At 35.0% G+C, this 24,304-nt stretch overlaps 1 protein-coding gene across 1 annotated transcript; it reads right to left on the minus strand.

Moving 5' to 3' along the window:
• Positions 1-1,275: 1,275 nt before the first annotated feature.
• LOC104915331 (connector enhancer of kinase suppressor of ras 2-like) lies at positions 1,276-19,021 on the minus strand. The gene is made up of 5 exons (XM_019621916.2): positions 18,832-19,021; positions 9,151-9,284; positions 6,033-6,244; positions 2,311-2,400; positions 1,276-1,641 (listed from the first exon to the last, which is right to left on the minus strand). Exons 1-5 carry the CDS (start codon positions 18,889-18,891, stop codon positions 1,301-1,303), a joined length of 837 nt encoding a protein of 278 aa, XP_019477461.1. The 5' UTR covers positions 18,892-19,021; the 3' UTR covers positions 1,276-1,300.
• Between the last annotated feature and the right edge of the window lie 5,283 nt (positions 19,022-24,304).

Consider the following 24,304-nt stretch of genomic DNA (forward strand, 5'->3'; position numbering starts at 1 on the left):
ACTGTTATTTTCAGAATAGAACGCCCTCTGTTACGCAAATAACTTTTCAATTTTCTTCCATAAATATTTGATTTCAAGGTCTCATGGACTGATTAGGTTTTTTATAGAAAAGACTGCATACAATGCAAAGCGGACAGAAAAACTCCTCTGCCTCATGTATTATGCACCTATATATCAGTTTGCCTTTGCAAACTGACATCTCCACACAATCAGATTTCCAACTTGCTATAAGTGTAAAATGGTTGAAAATAACGTAAGAAAAAAGTTTAACATGGTGCCTCAATTATTTTAAACAAAAAAAAAAAAGAAAGAAAGAAAGAAAAGAAAAAAGAAAGAAAAGCAACAACCTTTTCACATCTGGGGAACTGAGTCAGCTGAAGTACAGTGTAATAATTAATGACAATCTCTGAAATTTATCACTCACCTATACATATAGTGCAAAAAGCAGTTTTGGAACCCTGTGAGCCCACCATTCAAAAAGTCTAGAGGAATTTAAAAACTATTTTCAATTAATCCACACCAACTATAACACAACAATTTGTAGCAGTGCTTTATAATGCTTCTAAGACAAGAGTTACCTGGATCTTACATGTTCAATGGAAATCTAGCTGCCAGTTTTTCAAAGCAGAATTCTTGGTAAGCCCCCCATAGTGCTGCTACCCTTAAACACTGGCAACCTAAATCATATTCGCTGTGCTAGTTTATGAAGGTAACTTCAGTTATTCTATTGTTTTGCTGTATAACTGTGTGTGTATTACTCTGTGATGACAGGTCTAAAATGTAAATGCTTTTATGAGGTTAAACATCATATCTAAAATATGTTGCGACTGTCAACCTACATTTTCTAGACACATTTGAAAACTAGGAAGTTACTGGAATTCTCATTTTACATTCTCTTCAGGAGACTCTTTCCTTTCCAATTTACCTTCAAGTTACTGAAATCTATTATTCTATCTGTATTAAAAACAGCAACGCACACCACATGTAATCAGTATGCAACAGGGCCTTCCTCACCTCATAGGAAAAACAAATATCTCCACAACAAGTTTTCCTGCCATTAACAGGCCTTTCCAGTAGCTATATTAAAGGAGTTATCAAATGTGACTTGGCATATTGTGTCACAATACATTCAGTCAGACTGCTTCTTCCCTTTCCATCAGTAGCAAAATAAGTCAAGACAGAGATATCAGACTACATTTCAAACATAAGATCTTCTAGTTACAGAGTTATAGGTGTCTGTTCTGCATTTGTTACGGGAAGACTCTAAATAGCTTGCTTTAAACAAATTATTATCAAAAGGTCAGGAAACAAGGTCAGGACCGCAAGATAAGCAGTCAAAAGAAGTCTTCAACACCACTACAAAAACATGACAGTCTCTCATAGGAAGCATAGAGCAAAAGGTTCCATTAATATTATTTTTACTCACATGGTACAAAGTGGTCTCTGGTCCAGGTGTGCCAATGACATCTTGTCTCAATGAATCCATTTGTAAACTAGGCAACAACGAGTAATGACTAGGACTATTACCCTTGTCTCCTTTCTTTTTTGACTTTTTCCCAGTATCCTTTTTGCTATTCCTTTGAAACATGTAGTCTTCTTGGCCTATTTTCTCATTGCTCATATAGCGTAGCAACGAATTTTCTGTTGAAAGAGTAATGTAAAGCATAATTATGACTTTTTTACGGTATCATAATCATCCATTCAAAATATATAGTACTCGTAAGAAGATCTGCTGTCAATTTTAAGACTTCAAGACCTCTTCACTAGCAAAACTTATTTGCTTCTTTGGTGGATATAGCAAGAAGATATTGAATCTTGATCTGAAGGGGAAATTCATTATTCTTTCAGGTTTCTAGTTTTGCTGACAATGAAAATAAAACTTACATGAAGACTCACATAAACAAATGCTGATGTTATCTTGAAGCTTTTAAAAAATCAGCAGTGGCACACTTACGATCATATCTATAATCTTTTTTAAAAAAACAGATCCTAAATTAATACAATTGACTGTGGTCTCGTACATTTACAAGTAACCTGCTTTGAATGTTCAGCCCAAGCTTGTTCACTGTATCATCCACACTTTTCTTTGAATATTATCCCAGTAGCTACCAGCTTTCACCTCAGGGATCTCCCAAGGTAGAAACAATGGTTACAAATTTAGGAAAACTCAGATACGTCTTTCATGAATGTGTCTGATCTTTCCTTATATTCATGTATACATTACATTTAGTATTCATAGCCTCCTGTGGCATTGCTTGAAGCATGATAAAACCCATAATGCCTTGTACAAGACATGAGCAGATCACTTACCTCTCCTACTATCTCGTTTGATTTTATTGGGATCTTCATAATCCCCCACCCAGTTATATTCTACTGGCATAGAAATAGGCCTTAGTTTTCCTAGAAGCAGAAGGAAAAAAATGAGATCATGCACCAAAAGGCAATATTAAGTAACATTTGTGAAAGAAAGAAATTAAGCGTTAAGCCACTATTCTACAGCATTGCTTATGAAAGAGGATCCAGCATAGCCTCTAAACCAGAGATTAAGTTCTGTTTTCTTTAACAGACAAGAAGCAGTTAAAAGTATTAAAGGATTTCTCTTTTAGAGTCTTATTCTACTTATATTTTTTTTTATATATATATTAGTAAGTATAAGATTTCTTTTTTTTTTTTAACTTTAGAAAATAAATCCAGTGCCCTACAAAATCCTCACCAAACTGATGTGTGAGACTGAGAAACACACTGAAATTACGTAGTTTGCTTTTCATTGAACAACATCTGTTTATCATTCTGAAAGACCCTGAAACACACATATAGAAAACTGTTTTAAAGCATATACAGAATGAATTGTTGGTAAGAGAATTACATTCACATCACTAAAATACCTTTACAAACAGCATTTTTGCTGGGAGGTTTAAAAGATGTCAGCTATGATTTCTGCTTAAGATTTCCACAAATACAGCTGGAAATTCAGTGAAAGTGTGCAATGCAACTTAGTGGGGTTACTTAAAGTGAGCTACAGTTTTTTAGCAAGTTAGATAGCATGCTGAAGCAAAAAAAAACAAACGTAAAGTGGTACGGCATATAGCACAACGTCCATCTCACAAAGAAAATTTTTTCAGAAACAAGATCAGCCTTTGCTCTTATCTACTGCTAACAGAAAATAAAGGGAAAATATTTTGTTTTAAAAAGTATTAGAGCTTAAAGTTAAAAAAAAAATAGAAGTTTTTTTAGTTACGTATTGGAAAATTCCTAATATAAAGGTCATCATTTTTATTCTGCTTTTTTGATGTTAAATCCATGATACAGTGAAAAAGAAGATACTTGATTATTATGAAAACAAATATTCAAATATGTCTACTTAATAAATAATGGCATCCATGGGAAGCTCACCACTACCATACACATGCAGCATAATGATAAAAGGTTGTGTTTTGTTGTTTTTATCTTTAAAATTTTTAAGGTATTGTAATGAACATGGCAAAAAAATGCATATGTTCTGTATAGACAAGATCAATTCACAAATACATAAATACTCAGAATGTAAAATGCTTATGCTTAATTTCCTATTTATCAATTAGTTTATTAGTTATGGGCACATCATTAAGTGTGTTTGAAGTCAGTGAGATTTAAAGTACACCATTCAGAAGTCGTTTCCTGAGTGCACATGCATTATCCTTGATAAGAAATAAGATGTTGGTCACTTTTTCTAGAAATACGACCTTATCTTCTATGTTAGAATAAATTCACAGGACTGAAAAGTATTAAAGAAAATTAACGCCACCATATAATTAATGATGAGTATACGCTGAAAACAACTATTTCTCTATTTCTCAGAACTCTGTTTGACCTTCTTTAATAGGCCACTGTAAACCAGAAGGATGTTATTTACCAGATCTTTGTGAAATCCTTAGGTCATGCCTAGCTGCCAATCTGATGTTAACAAATGGCACGTGTGAAACTTCTGAATTTAATGCTGGAATGGTAATAATTTTAGAAAATATACTTAAGTGAGAACAGATTCTGTGATGTGAATTCGTTAAAAAAGAAGTGAGATTAAAAGTGAAATGCTGTATAAGAAGTGTGTTAAAAACGTGACTGATTTTCAGCGGTCTTAGATCCATGTATTTATAACCCTTTCAGCTAATAGGAAAATATGCTATAAAAGCTATCCTGTAATACAATAATGGATTCAGCAGTCCTTGAACAAAGTGTCGTCCTCCCTCTAGAATACTAGTATTAAAATTTAACATCTGGAACAGAGAGTACATCTCCGTTAATGGAACTGACTACATCTACCAACTGAAATACAGGAGCAATAAAATTAATATATCAACTTTGAACACTTAACATTTATTTCATACAATATAGGCATGGTTAAAAAACATCTGAAAGCACTTCAAAATCAAAAGGATACTGAGGATTTTGCAGGAGGATTGTGTGGCTGTGTGGAACAAGTGCACTTTATGAAAACACATCCTTTAATATTGTGCAAGTACAATGCAAGCACATTGCTTAAAGTCCCAAGGATACTTTACACAGCTCAAGCTCGATTTGTATCACGGTTCCCAGGTGATTTTGGAGCTTGGCTGCATGATGTACCAAATATATTCTTCCTCATAGATTAAGCCTGTCATCTTCTCAAAGGGATATGATGTCAGGATTACTATAACAACTCCAAGATGCAGCCTGTGCTCAGTTTAATAATTGAAATAACAGCAAATAGGGTGAAAAAACATTCAAGCATATGTTGAGCTATTACAAGGACTATCAAAATAACTTTTATAAAAGCAAAATTTCCTCTTAATTTTCTGCCATATACTAACAACTGAACAATTCCTTGTATAGCAACAGGAAACCAATTTTCCTAGTCCAAAGCCCAAATAAGATGCTAGGTAAAGGCAGAATTCCAATAGATTAAAAATGAAAATAACCTGGAGAACAAAGCTTTGAGGAGCAAAACTCTCATCAGAAATTGTTTCAGTGTTCTCACCATAAGTAAGTCAAAATCCAAGACACGTGAGTACCACGAACATGCATGTGCGTTTACATAGAAAATTCCTACATGGACAACACACGGCCTTATAAAATAGGGACTGCTATATATAGTCACTTCTCATATAAAAAGTTAGAGGATGTTAGAACAGCATTACAAAAAAGCATACTATCAGTCATACTTCACTTCTAGAAAAGTGAAAACTAGAAAAGAATAAGAGAGTTTTAGAACACAGCACAGCATGAAAACAGTATACATCTCCTTGTTCATCTGAAAAAGTTTTGATCTTTAAAATTACTTTGGTAAATTTTTTCTAATGCCGAATTCCTAAACCTATGCTACTGTGGAACAAGGGAAGGTGATTATATTGCCTTCTACTACAATTTGAACACGCTTGTAAAGGCATTTGTCAAGATATAGTTCAGAAGATGATACAGGGACAAGTGGCTTACCATTTCCGAAGGTCAGTGAAGTCCCCAGAAGGGGTGATCTCTGAATAGAGATCCTGCTTCTTTGGCTGCTAACCCTTAAATGAGAGTGAAGAGGAATGCACCCAGGGCCCACCCCTTCCAGTTGCCCAGGTGCATTGCTTGCACCAATGTGCCCTTGGTTAGCCATGCCTTCTCACCTGGTACTCAATCACTGATTCAGGCCTAGCAAACCCCATATAGCTACTCCTACACTTATACTGGGAGCATGATTTCATAGAGAGGGTTTAGCATAAATGCATGGCCTTCTGCCAGTTCTTCTGACAAAATGATACTGAAAAGTTATCTGGAAAATTAAGCTGATAAAATTATAGAACGCAGATTCAGAAAAATCACCAATACAAAACTGGATTTGCCATCCTTATAATAGTAATACATATATGCTTGCACAGAATAAGCCTTTATGTAGAAATTAAATGAAAGTGTACAGATTTCTTAGCACATTCAACAGCCACTGGAATTATTTTTGTGCTTAAATACAAGACCAGATGTACGAAAAATCCTAAAATCAACAAACTGTGATAATCTTTGTCAGATCAATGCCATACCATAAGTTGGTGTGCTCTCTCTCCTTCCAGGACCACTTGTTCTTCCCTTGTCATACTCATAGCAGTATAACACTGCATCTTCCTCAACCACATTAAAACGCTTTCGATACTCCTGGTCAAGAAATGAGTTTGGAGATTCGGATCCTGTATGAACTGGTTTGCCTACTGTATGTCTGCCAACATCATCACATGGGAGATTTCCTTTTTCATCCCTTCAGTAAATAAGAGATATATTATATATTATATAATATATTGAAATAAAACATTCATTTTTAAAAATGTGAATATTTAATTAAAAATGGCAAAATGTGAACACACCACACAAGCAGCAAATATATACAACTGGCTAAAATCAGGATCACATATTATGTATTTGTATGTATGTATGCACTAGTTATCTCACACATCTTTGCTCATTTGCTTCCGTTGCAAACTGTGTTTTAATGGTTTCTTTAGAAAAGAATCATACAAATAAAGTTGATGTGCAGCTATTCTTTTTATGATTTTTTTTTTGGAATATACTAGCAACTTAGTAACTTAGGGCAAGGAAATAACGACTTTCAAATGTGCACTTTTAAATCAAATAGTTTTTTGAATCAATAGAATTTTTGAATCAAATAGTTTTAAGACATGGCTATATGGTAAGTATGGATAAATTCAGTCTAGTTTCTTACAAACTAACCTCACAGCAAGAAGAATCTGCAGGCATTTGACACAGTTCTGCAGAAGCCAATTTGGGCCTCCAAGATGTTATAGGTATATCCATGCAGTAACAAAAAGAATGCATAACACTTTATCATGAGCTGCTGTCCCAGGACAGAAATTTATCGCAAGGAACACGCTGCAAAACCTACACAGAGAACCCCAAGCAGATTGCCCTCTCCTTGCACTAGGTGAAGAAGGGCTCTGAAAAATTGCTCGTATGGCTGTGCCTGGAGATGGCTGCAAAAGACCTAATCAGACAGTAATTTCTGAGCAGCAAAATGCATGGGAGGCTGCCAAGAGAGTAGCTGTGGCCTCATGTCCTCACTGTAGAGCTTTTGCCCCTCTAGACCATACAAAATAAATACAAAGCTGACTCATACTTCTTTTGGTGCCCTGAAACCTTGAATGAGTACAAAGCAAAGCCAGGCAGCCATGGTGGAAAAGAAAGGGCCATCCTGAATCGGCCATGGCACCAAAACTACAAAAACCCTCTCCAGCCATTTTACTTGCTCTGCCAGGCTTTCCCAGAGCAGAGTCAGTGCTGGTGAGGGGAAAAGGCACAGCTCCACAGAGCTGAAAGCTCATTACTGTGGACACTGGCAGGTAAAAGAATGGAGATTGATGTATCTTTCAAAGGCATTCAACAGACTTGACCAAGCACTAATTTGCTACCTGCAATTGTCAGTAACCATCACAAGAAAAGGATGGGTCCTGCTGTTTGTGTGTGGTTGTGCTGGAAGCAGTAGCATTTGTGGGTGTCATCACCAGGACAACATGGTTTGGGGTTTTATAATTTACATCAAAATGTCAAATCTTTTATTCTATTCCAGGAACAAATGGTGGGCATTTTACTTTTTAAAGCCTCCCTTTGGAACAGAAACAACAAACTAAGAAACATTTTGAACATTTTGATAATACCCAAAATAAAGACATGCTTAAATATAGTTAATCGTAGAGCAAAAAAACCCGATGAAATGTCAAACCAGATCATTCAGAAACACTGTACTGTATGTGGCAGCTTTGTGAAATGAACTACAGTTCATTAGGATTTATCTGGCAAAATAAAAAATGTGTATCTTAAAGAACCTTGTGGTAATATGTATTATCATGCTTCATCAGAATTGGCCCAAACTGGTGCATTAATAAGTATTATTTGATGGTATCAATAAATATTGATCGACAAATAAATAAATAAATAAATAAAGTGCATTCTGAAGATACCAGTTTCTAGTGTTGAACCTAAAGACTGCTGAATTTGAATATCTAATAAAAATACTTCAAGGAAGAGGATGTGTTCCCTATCAAATAACAGAAATATTTCTGAGGTAGGAAATATGATCAGCATCAGTACAAATGCATTATTTCTTTCAGGACAGTACAGTTTCAGCTGCAAGAGTGACAGGTCTTTGCCATGTAACTATACATTCAAAAAGAAAACAAAGACTGTGTTTTGGTTGGGGTTTCTTTCTGCAGTGCTTTTTTTTAATCTCCCCAGAAATAAAACCAGACCAGGCAGCATATAAAGTAGGGATGAGGAAGGAAGACAAGACTCAGCTCATGGCTTTAAGAAAGGCCCATGGTATCATCTAAATCATGAAACAGAAAGTCACTTTCTTGCCCTGGAAGGTTTTTCATCTCTCTGAAGAGTAAGAATTAATCACAGAATCATGATTTCTCCTCCCCACAAGGCAATTTAATTTGCCATCTACCTCACTATTGGACAGCCCCAGGAAATTCTTGTCAGCATCAGGTCACAAATCTTATTAATTGGCTAGAAGAGTTACTGGTAGTAGAGTCTAAGAAAAGCTCAGGTACCAGAAACCCAGGTTCAGGAAATTCAGATACAAGAAAGGACGTGCTGCCCTTACCAGGTTTGTAAGATAGTGAACTAAAAGAACAGCAAAAAGTAATTTTAAAATACATTGAGTGGACGTTCCATGTCTGATACAGAAACATTAAAAATGCTGGTCACTTGTAAATACATCTTTAGGCTTCCGGCTGGTTATTGACATCCTTATGGATACAGCTGCAATTCTCTCCGAATTTTAAGAAAGCAACATCCGTGTGTATTACAAAATTTTTCTGAATCATTTAGGAACATGGGAAGGTATCCCACACTAAGATGTAATCCTGAGAACTGCTCGTACACTAACGAAATATGTTCAAAAAGGAAATTAGTATAGCAGAACAAAGTAGCACTCTCATCGTCAAAGCTGCAAAGTTTCTTGCTTTTAGCACAGCCTCCATTGTTGCATCATAGCTCTTAGGCAATGGAATAAACTCTTTTCAAAGTCAGACATATAGGGGTTTGGATAATTTTTCTCTTTTGAACTGTTTTGCACTGTAATAAGCAATAGACTACTCCACATTTGAGAAAACAGAGTACCGAATCAGAGTATTGAACATTTTTTACCTGGGAACGTAAGGTTCTGTTGGAGGAGGTGGTATATAAAGATCCTGGAGTGCAGAGCTGTCTCTTTTTGTAGGTGTGCTGATAGTGCTGGATGGTGTAGCAACACTGCTTGTAGGACTTCTGGGAATAAGAGGCTGGTTCAAAAGAGAGAGAGAAAAAAAATCACAGTTATTCTTAAATATAATTTACTTGTAACTGAAATAGCTAAAAAAAATCTCCACAGCTCAGAAAGTTAAAGAAATAGCACTTCTAATCTTTTATATGATTTTAAAATGGCTGAAAAACTTCTGTTTAGGGATGTGCATCTATGAATGGAAACGTACTGTGCTTATAAAATTGACTCATCTGATCATATCTTACTTTTTTCCCCTTTGCACAGCAAGATTATTGTCAATGCTCATAAAAATAGTAATTAGTAGAGCCACTAGTGAAATCTTCATGAGTAAATAGCATATAGAATCCAGCGAATTGCTTAATTTAACTAACATTATAAAGAAAAAGTCTAGTGTTTACAGTAAATGTTCGTAAGTAGGTATTAAATTGAACGTTGTCTCTCCCCATCTGTTCTACAGCTTAAGAATTAGCTGTAAAAGCTTCAGTTTATGTCTGCAGGTGCTGTAAAGTCAGGTACAGCATCCTCAAGAGCACACGTGCTACAATACTGAATAAACTGGAAATTATTATTATTCTTCACTTCTCTAGGTAAACTCGTCACAAAGTAAATCACGGGTAAAAAAAAAACAACACAACAAACAAAAACCAAAAAAACCTGTACCCTTCTTGCAGAACAATAATGCATCCTAGCTATCTTTCCTATTCAAGCATGCCTTTCCTCTTAATCACATCTTTACCTCTTTCTCAAATTAAGCATGATTTTCTCCTTCAACTCAACAATCTTGACTAGATAATGATTATCCATTTGAAGAATTTATTAAATCACTGTAGGACTGGAAATTGTAGCACGATTTGCTAGCACTCTATACAGATGCAAATACATAAAAACCAAATGAGAAGCAAACGTAGTCTGCTGTAGTCTAATTAATAATGTCTGCCTAACGCTTCTTGGCTTGTCTGACAGCTGAACTTAAGCAGAAGAAAATGCAAGTGAATGCACTATCTGCTTGCACCCTAAAATTTAAATATAATAGTAAAGAAATACTGAGTTTTGTTTTGTAAGAGCACATTCTCCTGCATCTTTTTGGAAGCGAAGTCTCTGAAGAAAAAGGTTTTGGGAAGACACAGTGTACACTACACCTATAATTTCTGAACTAAGGAATTGCTGGAGGACACAAATATTTCATACTGTATTTATGACAGAGAAGCTCTAAGCACTGACCAAATGGGTCTGTAGAAAGATCCTTCTGCCAGCACTATGAAGAACAGAGTGTGACAGAGAAAGCACTGAGAGAATTACCAGTTCATATTTTCTAGATATTAACCTTGGTACCTACACTGCAAAAAAAATCTCAAAGGCATGAATTTTTTCAAAACACAGTCCTTTCACAAGATAGCAATGAGCCCTTGTAAATTTATGTTCATCAAGCAAGTATTTTCCATTGCATCACTTTTTTTTCAAACTGTACTTTAAAAAGAACACATGCCCACATGCCTTAGGAAACCTCAGACATCTTTTAACTGGATTCTGTTGTGTTCTTTTTTTGTTTTGTTTTGTTTTGCAGCAGAGCTGTGTTAGATTTATCTCAAATATAATAAACTGCATGTTAAAAATGTATCGTTAAAACTTATTACGTCTACTTTTAGAATGATGTCTATAAAGTGAAACAAATATTCTCTTGCTGAGTGTAGAAATTTTCTCCTATAAACAACGATAGTGCTAAATTCTTTTGTTGCTCGATAGATTTAATGTGAGTATTCTGTAACCACACCAATGAAAGACAGCCAGTACTTACAGGAAGAAAGGGAGAAAGACACAAACACAAAACCAGACAGGTAAAAGACTTTACGACCAATAAAAACAAGCAGAAGACTGAAGTCTGCAAAAATAAGACTAAAAGTGGTGGCAAAATTGGGGGAAGGAGGAAAAAACCAACAAAACAAAACAAAACAAAAAAACCAACAAAACAAACAAGGAAAACTCTTTCAGAAGAACAAAAACCTTATTAAATTTTCATCTGTGACACAGTAGCCACAGATGTTCTTGAACCACTTACTAAAGCAATGCCTTTATTTTCCCTTTCCAATACCTTGCATTATTGTGCTAAGTACACACTGCAGATTGTTGAGCAGTTTGTAGAACTATTTTTTCCTAAGCCAAGATAATTTTGTTACCAGGATCATGTTTACTCTTGTTAGGCCCAAGACATTGTTGTTTATAGCTGATACTGACAGGAGCACTGAGAGAGGATTTGCTCCTCTCCGCACTGAAGAGGAAGGCAGCTTTGTAACAGCAACAATTAATAGGAATTTATGCTTTCTGTCACAAGGAAATTCATGCCTAAGTATAACCGTGGTCTGGGCTTATAATGGATTGATTAGCTCACATTCATTGTGACCAGCTGCTGGGGGGCTTCAAGACACAGGTAACAAATTCCCCAGAATTACCTGGGCTTAGCTATTTAAATGCTAATGAGACGTGTTTCATTTCTGGAATAAAGTTTTGCTGAAACCTGAGTATTCTACCATATAACATCACAAGATCTTGAGAGTACACAGCCCAGCTATATTGGTTGGCTTGCCCTCCAGAACAGTTTGCTGGGAAACTGTAAATCAGTGGAAGTTGCATGTTTTTGAGAAATGCAAAATTTGGCTCATCTTTTGGCTAAGTGAGGTGATTAGAACACCAAGAAAAAAAAATAGAGCTCTAAAGGTAAAAGGTTTCCTTCAGACTGTTCCCATGTTAAATACTGGAATGTTTTCAGGAGTGAGAATCACAGCGTAGTTGGTAGAAGTTCTAATGACTGTGGTATCTCATGTAATTGCAATACAGGTAAATCTTCCCAGAGCCCAGAAACTCCAAAGAGGAGGTGTAATAAAATCTAGTATTTTATTACAGAGAGAAAACATAATCTTTTAGGATCACCCCAAAACATACTAGGATATCTCACGTCTTTTATGTATCTAGGTCACACTGACAAACTCAACTCTTTGGATCATTTCTACAAAAGCAGAAAAGCTTTGTTCCAGGAAAACTGGAACAGAAGGAGAAAACCAGATTTAAAAACAGCCCATCACTTTTTTTTTTTTTTTAAACCATCACTTAACCTAATAAATCAGTGAATTCTTTTAAAAGAAATGCAATGTGGTAAAAACATTCAGATGTGCTCCCCTGACAGCAGCTCAACACACCAAGAGCATTGCAGGAGTTACCACCTTGTGGATCTAGGAGTTCAGCTTTCATTTTGTATGGAATTAAAAGTCTCAAGCCCTCCTTGTTGAAAAGGGAGCCTTCAGAACCTTCAGGGTGTAGGTAAGGTGCACCCTTGAGTCATTTTGCATTGCAATTCTCATCAATCATTCAGTTTAAGTCAATCTGTGCATCCACAAGAAAATCAGATCGCATCCATCCCATATGTCAATGGCAGTCATTTAGTGGACTATATTATGCCATGTAGGCACACTGAACATCATAGAACTCCAATTCCAGTATGTCTGATTTAGATGCCTTAGAGATAAGTGTTATCACTGAGTCAACTCTCTTCCAAAGACTAGGAGTTCCTCCTGCTGCAGTCACTTTTGGCAGGCTGGTCAGGCAAGTGGGAATCCTGAAACAGCAATAAAACTAAAATGTTTTCAGGACCACAGATTTAAATACTTAACCCATGGGAACAACCTGACGGAGAAAGTTTAGAAGTTATAATATTAGAACTGGAATATCCTCAAAAATATCCCGCATAAAGCCCTACACCAATGCTAATACCCAATGACAAATACAAAATGCATGTTTCAATACACTTTGGAGTATTGTTTCTCAAACATTCTGGATGCACCATCCTCATTCAGAATTATTAGTCATCATGGATCCTCTACCAAATTGACAGCTGTCCAGAAAATAGAAAAACAACTTTACTTACAACAGCGAAGTTCCTCCATGAGAGAGAAATAAGTAAAAAGTTTCTATAATTACTGAGTGATAGTTCGTGTATATTGACTGCCACTTCTCCAAGAACTGCCCTATTCTGGTTAGCTCAGTCCTGCAGTCCCCTTCCCTCCTTCTTGTTACGAGGAGCTAGCATTGCTTTCCTCATTCCCAAACTGAGATTGTCAGTTTTTCTTTTATTGGCTTCTTTTCCTCTAAACAATGAATATAATTAATATATACCATCTAAAATTCTTTTTAATGCTTTTTAAAACTCTTTGAACCTTTCATTAACTCCCTTGGTAGTTGCAATATATAGTTTGAGAAACATTGCTCCATATAAAGGCATACAATTTTTTAAAATATAAGCAAAACCAAAACAATATTTTAAGTGGTAATATCTTCACACAGTATTTGCAGCAGTAAACAGATTTTACTGTTAATGTATGTTTTCATATTGGACCAAGATATTACGATTTACTGAACAAAATGTTTCCAATAACAAACTTTTTATAAGATGAACATGACATGAAGTAATGAAATTCTGTAACCAATTCAAACTCTGTAGGAAAATTCAGTCCAAATTAATTTTAACAATACTGCGAAAAGTGCTAAGTTCCCATATAGTTAAAAGACAACTAAGCAACTGAAGAGCCAACAGTTTAGTATTTTATTCAAATGTAATGATTAAAAAGTGTAAAGTCATTAATTCTAATCATATATGATTCAAACAGAACATAACATTGCTTATAGTTGAATGAAGGAAGCAATATAATGAGGAAAAATACTAAATAAAAGTAGGATTTTCTTTCAGTTCAAGAACTCTGCTGTTACTGTTGCTTCTTAGGAGGCTGAAATGTTGAACACAGCATAGTAGAGATGTGTATCTAATTGAAAAATAAAGATTATTTTAAAATAATACAGATGCTGAGGTCCTGGCAATGTTTTAACAGTAAAATTTAATCATGTATACAACAGTACAGTGAATTATTTTAAATATACAACATGTGACATTTAAATAAGCTTGATTAAGACTGTGGCAGAATAGTGAAAAGAAGTCAAAAGGTTTTTTCCAAGTCAAGACACAAGATGGCAGCTGGACCTGCCTCCAGCCTCACTGACATCAGTGAAACTGGCAGGGCTTCATCCAAATTAGCTGAAGTGTGACCATTCCTTTTCAAGATACTGGATGAAACATCTTCACACCATAGTCAAAGTCTAGTTTCTTTTGAGAAATTACAAAGCATTTTCCAGAAGTAAAAGATGGCTTTGCAGTTAGAATCTTGCTATAATGATGATACCAACTTAGAGAATCCAACATTCCTCTTTACTGAACCTTTCCCCTTGTTCAAACTGCAGTTCAGAGAGCCTTACTTTGAAACCTCCCAAGAAAAACTCAAAGTGGGAAGAAGAAATGAAAGAGACAATCTAGAGTAGAAGAGGTTTATTTATATTATGTTTTGTAAGTTTTGAACTGCCAGCTGATTGCTCCAGGGACAGACAAAAATATGGAGAGTTCCAAGGTAATTAAATCATCTTTATCTTGAATGAGAGAAGTTAAAAAAAAAAGAAAAAAGAAAAAAGATGGAACTTGTTTTTTTGTTGAACGTATTCAGTAACAGTCAGAAGTACTAACATTGCAATCTGAAATACCAGTGTACCAGAAGAAGTAACTGAAAGGCAAATTTAGTAGCTCTTATCTTGCAGGCATAACATCTTAATATTTGTAGTACAATACCATATTAATGAATACCTTCATTGCAAAGGCAAAAAAAACCCACACAAAAAAAAAAAAAACAACAACGAAATAGCAACTCTCCAAGGCCATAGCTGCCTAATTCAGACTTTATAAAAGCAATGAAAAAAACAACATAGGCTGAAAATCCCTTCATTTCCAACATTCTGTCATGATTCCAGAATGTGTTAAGGGAGAACTCTGATTATTGCAAGAAATGGGATACCTGACGGATATTAAAAGAGACAATTAATCAAGCGACTGAAAACAGAACAAAAACCCAAACCACCTCATTTAATCAGGACACTGGGGGGGAAAAATAGATGTTTTCCTTTCTGTACTGATGGACCTTACAGATGGAGTTAATGCACTTGTACGTACACACTTGTTATGGTTAATAGCACAGCCATAGCTAGTTGTACTGTTTTCCTTTACATCAAGCCACTGGCTGTAAGTTTCAGAACTGCTACACAGAATGGGTAGGATACTAGTTTGATGACTGGTATACCATACCAAGTCACACTCCAAATTGATAGATATACTGCTAGCACCTACATACTGCCTGGAAGACTCCTCTAGCCTTTTCCCAGTTTATAAGCACACTTCCTATGGCTCTCTGAAATCCAGCTTTTCATGCTGCTGCAAATGGCAAACTTCATGTTCCTACATAGAATCATAAGCTAAACAAGCAAAATGCATTTTACCAATGGCTAAACACTATCCATTTTCAGCAAAAATTAATTTTTAAAACCTTTCAAATGTTTCTCAATCTCAATGTTTCCTATTTTAATAACTGAAATATTTACGTTTGCTCTAACAACCATTAAAGATCTTCACAGATGGCATGAATACAAAATCTTAGTTCTGTTTTTGTCAGCCCCCTTACATTGGGGCACTTTTCCAGCTCAGTCATTGCAAGTTGTGACATCGCGTTTTTCTTCTGCTCACCCCATTTGCAGAGCCAAAGAAAAAAACACAGCAAACTTTTTCAGATCCTAATCCACATTTTATTAAAATTTCATCTCCATAACTTATTCTAGAGTCTCTTGAGGCTTTCACTCACATTTTGTACTTTAACAGAATTATTATACTGAGTCATAATGTCTTTATAGCTTGTGTTCTTTGAATTATACATATGGTTCAATTAACTTAGCTCTGAGATGTCAGCACAGTTATAACATCCTCAATTATTTCACAATATCCTAATATAGGAAAACAAGTTATCATATTTTCCTCTGTCTCCAAAGGTGATGGAAGTACTGCTCTTCCTTTTTTTCCTGTTTGCTATCATTTTATTTTGTCCTCTCTCACTAGCTTCCAAGCACATGATTATGTGAATTTGGAACAAAAGGAATTTTGGAACAGTCACAATGTTACTTCACTCACAGAACACAGGGTTTTTTGGTAGATTCTTTTTCCTAACATTTTCTGTCTTTTATAACAAATAAATACTGGAATAGAAAAATAGGAGCTATTAAAACATATTTTTATTAGCTATATTTATTATCTCAAAATTTATAATACTACCTCATATTTTAATAGCTATACAATCAATTATATCGTATTCTGTTTTTACTGCTTTTTATTAATCAAGCATACCGCACCAATTTCACACTGAGGCTGCATTTAAACTTTAACACCAATAGACTCTAACATCTGTTCACCTCTCATTTGCATAAATTAACAACAAAAATCTCCTCTATATGCAGCCTCTGAAGTTTGTCTTCACGTCACCCTGGAGCTTTTTTGATAGTCTACTTAAGAAAACTACTGTTTCTCACACTAAAAATCACAAATTACAACAGACACACATGTACACCGCACACAGAAGTACTGAATAAGGTTCTGACCTTTTCCTGGTGTATCAGAATAGTGTCACGATATTGGAAATATCTCTTTAATTTTATCAGTGTCTCTATCTGTATTCATATTAGCTCAGAAAATAACCAGATTTTCTACGATATCAGAAAAAAAAAAAGCCAATAACGAACAAAAAAAGTCTGTCTTTCACTCAATCTCAAAACATTACAGAAAACCTCTATGTAGACTCAGTTTCATCTTATCTAACAGAGGTAATCTTTATTTGATCTAGCTGTCAGCACTCTTTTTATCACCAAATGGAGAAAGAAGTATGTGTATGGTCCATTTTGCTGTCAGCTACGGTAGATCAATTTAAAATTCACTCAGATGAATGAAACAGCAACTCTTCTGTTATATTTAACTTATATAAAATTAAATAAATTGAATAAAACCTTAGCATTTGCACTGAACTAATAATGCTGAGATGTAAATAAGAGCCAGATAGAACACACGATAGCAGTTTTGTTTCTAGAACTGAGTATGGAGTTTCAAACATGCTCACAACTTTATCTCATGTCTGCCTTCACTGTAAAAGGACTATAGAAATCCTCACATTCTTACTGGACTTTGTTTAGATGGTGGAAATTGGTTTCTGTCCAATTTCTTCCCATCCTTTTGATCCAATGGCCTAATTGCTAAGATCAATAGCTTGTCTCATAAACTTCTGTTGTGTGATCTTTAGTTGAATGATTCTAGAGGCAAACGATAAACTGAAGTTTACAAACTGAAGCTAACTCACCCCAAAGGGATACAGACTGAAAGCATTTGATCTCATTTAAAGCAATGAAGCAATGATATGCATTTTTCATTTGTACTTATATTTTTACTAAAACTATGATAAAAAGCATAGCCTTCAAGCATGGACATTCATATACACTTATGCATACAAATCAGCAATTTTATGTTTAGACACTCATATGATATTTTTGGTTCAAAGTTTATGTTACATATATTGCCAGTACTTTATATCTGAAAGACCAGGACATCCCAATCTTTTGTAACCTTATTCAGTTCGACAGACAATGAGGTATTCAATCATGATAAAATAAATGTATAAAAATACATAGCTGAAAGAAGTTCTTTGAGATATTAGTTCTTTTTATGAACCTACCATTATTTTAAATGGCAAACACCACAGCCATTAGCAGGGGCATTTCCACATCTCATTTTCCTTTCTCCTTAACTATGTGGAAGTCTTTTCTCTCTCAAATGTACTTAATTTTAAATTAGACTTCTTACTGTGGCAATAAAAATGTACTGAAGAATGCATTCAATATGCAAAGAAAATAAAATTCTAAACATTGCCCTATCTGAACTGAATTAAAAAAAGGGATTATTTTTCAGTTCCATCTGTTGGTTACATACTTTTTATCAGAGTGGAGATAACTTTTATTTCCTAGAGAAATCCATCACATTGACATTTTATCCTAGAATGAAACATGAATGCTTTAATGAAACGATCCCATGGTTTTCAGCACATCGTAGGCTTACTAAAAATAAAGATCCAGCTGGTCATCCTGTACTAAATCCATATGCAATGGTTCCTTCACAAGGAACACTATGACAAACATACAGATTTATTTTATACGGGCAAATTTTGCTGGTCATGTGCTTTGTTGAAGAAAATCACTGCATATGTTTTCCTACAATTCCATGACAGATCAAACTGAGGACTAAAGATCTCTTCCATATCTCTTTCTTTGAAGTTATACTGTATGGAGAGCTTAACATGATGACAAACTAAAATCTATAAGTTCCTTAGGTATGCTTTCTTCCCTTTGGCTAGAAAAGGTTTTTTGGCTAGAAAGGGGCTACTTTTCTACCTTGAAAAGCACTGTGCTGATTACTTCTGAACTTTGACAAGTTCTACTAACAGGTTTAATTTCAGTTGAGCCTATGAGAACAAACTGCAGAGAAATCATTTCAGAAACAATTTTTCAAAGCATACAAGAGTAAATCCATATGCTGCTGAGATGAAGCACAATAAAGCATCACTGAGATAGTTTATAGCTAAAATGATGGTGTATGACTTATGATTAAGCTTCATTACCTGCAGAGCAAGGGGCTTCCATCTCATATTTTTCAGTAAAGCTGGTGCTGAGGTAAGCATGCTCTGAGGTCGCTTTTTCAAAGTTAAGATAACACCACTCGGATCCTCTCGTAGTGCATTCACCAAATTTTTCAACTGCCACCCCACCTGGTAACCAGTAAAATCATTACAATAAAATTGAGGTACAATATTCAATATCTAATGTCCCTTTTTAAATACGATTAGTAAAATAACATAATAGGAGTGTATATAAATTGTAAAGATAAACTCTAGAAATGTAAAAAAAATTACTGCATAAAAATCATGTCAACTAAAATAATTATTATAATGCATTAAGATGGATATGCATAATTTCATGTTTTAGAATTAATAAACTACTGTTACTCCAGTGTAAAAACACAGTCAAACCTCAAAGTGTTTTTAAAATTTGCTCTGTACACAGACTTTAGGGACTAGAAGGTTAAAAAGCCCTGGCTTCTGTTCATACACTTCAATTGAAAACTGAGCATTTTGTACTCTATAGTTGCTATTTAAAGTCCACTAACCACATGCAGTCATTCCACTTCTAGTTGCTTATGCAAGCACAAACAAGAACAAATGTTCTACTCTTCAGAGTGCTATAAAAATAAAATCAGAATCACAAGGCCTTTTCTTAAATAGTACTTCTTTCATGATGATTTCAGAAACAAATAGCAAATTAATGATAGAAGTACAGTCTAGCCACTACTTCAGTATTAGACCAAAATACAATTTTCCCAATTGAATTACAGCATGTTGAAACATTCTAAAATTAAAAACTTGACTAAAGTGGAAAGTAGCAGGTTTTTATTTCTAAGCAGAGGCTAGAGCTTTCTGAATCATTCACTTTGTATCGCTGAGAAAAAGTTCTTCAAATATTAAAACAGTACAACTGATGGCAACAGCATCTGTCTAAATAAAGCCCAAATTTAGATATCTATCTTGAGATGGATAAAGATATTGCGTCCTTGCATCTTCAAGTTTGGCACATAGAGTGATAGCACACAGAATCATATGTTCCTTGAAAACTGTAGCCTGATACTTAAAAAGTGTTTATTTTGGTAAATTCGATAGTTTTCCTAACTTTATCCTTTAAATTTATGTGTGCTTTACTGTTGTTTAAAGGACCACAGTTGCAAGTATGTCTGCTTTCAGAATTTATGCAAGAACCACGTTAAAAAGGAAATTATAAAATTGAGATGGAAAATTCTTTCCAAAAGAACTTCTAGAGGTCTGAAGTGGTAATGTTACACTATATCATACCCACATATTTGAAAATGATCAAACAAGCAACATGAACAAACACAATGCAGATGATCCTTATCATCAATATAGTGACATACGAAACAACTACGAAACCTATTTTTAAGGTAGGTTGTTGCTACTTTTTTTTTTTAAACCATATTTTCCATTACACCAAAACTCACTTTGTTTCTTTTACATCACTGATTTTAAGAGCTGATACTCTCACATCAACATGCAACTAAAGCCAACGGCAATATATCAACAATCCTGTATCAAAAACACGGTTCAAACTTCACTTTTGTTCAGCCATTGTGAACCTACCTGTCTTTTTCCACCACAGAAAACTTCATTAAATCCAAGATGTACTTTTACAGCAATATTATTGTAAACAAAGAAACAGGATGTTGGCAACACTTATCTTTTTTGAATATTTTCCAGCTTCCACAGAAGACTTCCAAACATGCTGGAATTCTTATTTTCAGTCCCCTGTATTAGGGATATGGCTATTATACTTTGAATATAATTAAACATGAACATAGTCAAGTTTAGCTCAATACCTACATTCTGCTGAAGTCTCCATCCTCTTTCAATAGCATTGAAACCAAGTTTCTGCAAGTATAAGCTTTGTGCCTTAATATCACGATTTCAGAAAAAATACAACACTGTTTTCAGAGACTTCCACTGCTTATTAGAAAAAATCTATTAACTACATTTCCATAGCATTACATTGGGCATCCATATGGTTTCATTTGCTCTCTGCTACTCAAAAGAAGAATTAGAAGTCCATAGTTCATGTAAGGTATCTCTGTTTGTAAGCAACTGATGCCTAATGTAACAACTGAAGACAGACTTACAGAGAGGAATACTTCCACTAAATAAAGAAGCACAGGGAGCCTGAAGGAGAACATGATGTGACCCTAGCTACAGGATCAAGCTGCAAGGTTCTTGCCATTTAGGTTGGTAGGATGCTGCGTGGGAAAGCTGTGCTTTAAAGCCATCTGTTTATCACCGAAACAGCCAGAGAGATATAAATAAAATTGCTTTCTCTTGCTAGTAGCTTTTAAACTATTTTAAATGCAAGTTCAAACTTTGCAGAGATAAACAATAAACCATATTGTATATTTCAACTAGGCTTTACATTGCTATAAATGGAAGATTATCTAGTCTCTTTATGAGAATTAGGGGATTAAAGTAGAAAAAAAAAATCACTTCAAAGCACTAGATCTGATGTATTTCTATTAGAAGCTCATGAATAGAAACAATTTTACTTAATTTTCATAGGAAATCTCTGAATTTACTACGAATTTTAAATGCTGTTCATCCCTGTTTTTATTTGGTTTCTTGACAGGAGCTTTCTGGCAGGTTCGGGCAGTCCTTGGCTTGTTTTTCATCTTCTGAACAGAAATGGTCACATGGGTCTAAGAGGAACAACTAACATAAGAGAAGGTCCACAATCAACTGAAAGAAGCTGGCGCCCAGGAAGGAGTCACGATCTTCATTTCCCACACTGTTTAGATCCCATCAAAATTCAGTTTGATAGGAACTATGCAGAAGCAATTTTATATGAGGTTAGGCTGGTAGGAGGAAAAGGCAATGAATATATCTGGAACTGAAAATGTTTTTCCAGAAATTTGCTTTATAGATATGTAATCTAAACTTCTAAGCATGATTTGAATTTATTCTCTCTAGCCTCTCCTCAGGATCTTCAGCTTTCTCATTATCATCACAGCTGTCAATTCTCAACTGCTAATCATCAAGATTTTTTTGGCACAGCTTTTAAAGTCCCTACCATATCCTTTATCTTGCCCACATACTGCAAACACAGACAGTAATAGGAAAGTTTCCTCAATGGTTTGGGAGATGAAGAGAGGATTATTTTCCAGGCCACCTTTCTCAAGGAATTAATTTTTTAATCACGGAACTATGCTGGCCAAGTACTCATTTATAAAATGAAGAAAGTCCCTGTTGTTAAATTGCATGTCATCAAAAAAGCTGTGGCCAGATGTTTCTTCAGTGGCAGCCTAAACCCAGCCTTGGGTTTTGCTGTGCTGTGCCTGAGTCCCCCACTAGGCTGCCAGCACAGCTCAGCACTGCGTGCAGGGAGGGGGTTTGGAGGAGAATAGAGAAGGATGAATATGGATTCAAGGAGCAGTAATGGAAGGTAAATGCAAAGATGAGGGAACTTGGAGAAGAGAGATAGGAGAGAGCACCACAGGTTGTCATGAGTGTAGGTGCCCTTAGATGCATTACTAAATAACCTACAGTCTGAAAAAATCCAGAAAAGATTGTTAAAGGAGACTACAGAGCTGCAGCAGCAATTAAAAGCAGCGAGTAAATCTAATGCAGACTGAAACTAAATTACATGGGGGTGGAATTATAGTAAAATGATAAACAGAACAGAATCCACATTATAGGCATATTCCTGTTCACAGGGTCACCAGAATCCCATGAAAGTCTATGTCAGACATTCTGCTTCCATGAAAACTGCTTTCTCCACAGTTATGTTAATTCATTCCTGAATTGCAGATTTGTAAAAAGGGAAAAGTACTAATATTTTTACACTTTCTTCTTTAAAAGTAGTATTTTCCTGCTAAATATAAACTGCATAGCAGTCTGCTATTTTATTGCTAAGTAAATATGGAAAATCCATTCTGCCATTTAATTTTAAAAGGTTACTAGAACAGAAAGATAATAAAAATTCTTATTCTTTTAGAGCTTGTTGTAAGTGGAATGCAGCCAGAGCTCTTTGACATATCAACCATTACAAGATTCAAGCTTTAATCATTTTTGAGCTAATAAAAATGAATTTCTAGGAGGAAAGCATATTCACCGTAAGATTTTTTTTTTAAAGAAACCCCCTTTCACCTGCCTTGCATTTTGTAGATAAAAAATAGTACATAAGAAAAAATCCTAACCCTAACAAAATAAAAACCCACTGTACTTCAAATCATTGTCTATCAAAAGTAACTAGCTGCTGAGCAAGTCAGAATATGACAAGGAACTATCTGGCTTCATGCTGTTAAATTTGCAGATTGATTTTCATAAACACTGACCACAACTGAGGATGGTCAGCTGGCATCCCTGTGAAAACAAATACTTCAGCAGAAATCCCTTCTCCCAGCTGCAGATGCCTGAAAAGGTTAGAAAATAGTGGAAGGCCATAGGTCTTCCGCCTCCAGCAAACATTATGGAGTGAGGAAACCACAGAAGGATGTTTGTAGCATGGACTACCACAGAGATGAAAGCTGTATCTGTATGTGGTGAGAGAAGTAGTGTCAAGAGGGTAGCAGATGTCTTTCAGGGATTCGCCCAGCTTATTAGGCTAGCATAATAATGAAATCCATGCTTATGTAACAGTTTTCTCCCAGAGAAGAGAGATTCATAGCATTGTGATTGCATTTACTGTAATTTTAATTAAGGAGTACTTCTGCTTTATTATTTAAATGAATATGATTATATTTTATCCACTGTTACAGAATTTAGTTCTTTTCACCCCTAGAACATTACTGATCACACCACTCTGTGTTGTTGTTTGAAGCCACAACAACCTAGTTTGCATACAGACTAAAGAAAAATTGCATCTTGAAAATATCTGGATGTTTTATTAAAACTTTTCCTTATTATCACTGAACTATAAGTCATTTTAATATCCATTTTTGATTTATGTAAAGCTACAGCTCACAATTAAAAGAGACTTTCCTATGAATAAACTATAGCACGACCAAAACTGAAATCAGAAGTCATCAGCATTAAGGTGCTCTTATCACATTTCTCTTTCAGAAAAAAATATCTGATCAGAAAACAACTTCTGACCATCTATTATTATGGTCTTGCTCTTTTTAAGTATTTGTGCTGCTCTGCTCCACCATAGTTGAACAAACTTCACAATTACTAGTAACACAATTACAGAGCATCACATTAACTGAGACAAGCAACTGTTTGATGCGTGGAGCAATTGAAATGTGAGCTATCCAGGAACACAATTAGTTCTGTATTGAAGCTCCACTAATTAACAGTGCATATCTTTCAGTTTTGCTTTTGAGAAATTCCTAACATCTTAGGACAAATAAATGAAGATATTTGTCAGGAAGAGCAAAGACTCCAACTTTATGTTTTTGAATATGACCTATTTCACAAATATTTGATCAGTGACTAGGAATGATTTTTGAGGAAAAAAAGGGGGACTGTTTCCCTGTTACAGGATATGACA

This window comes from Meleagris gallopavo, chromosome 1 (genome assembly GCF_000146605.3).
Source record: "Meleagris gallopavo isolate NT-WF06-2002-E0010 breed Aviagen turkey brand Nicholas breeding stock chromosome 1, Turkey_5.1, whole genome shotgun sequence".
In the NCBI taxonomy this organism is placed as follows: domain Eukaryota; kingdom Metazoa; phylum Chordata; class Aves; order Galliformes; family Phasianidae; genus Meleagris; species Meleagris gallopavo.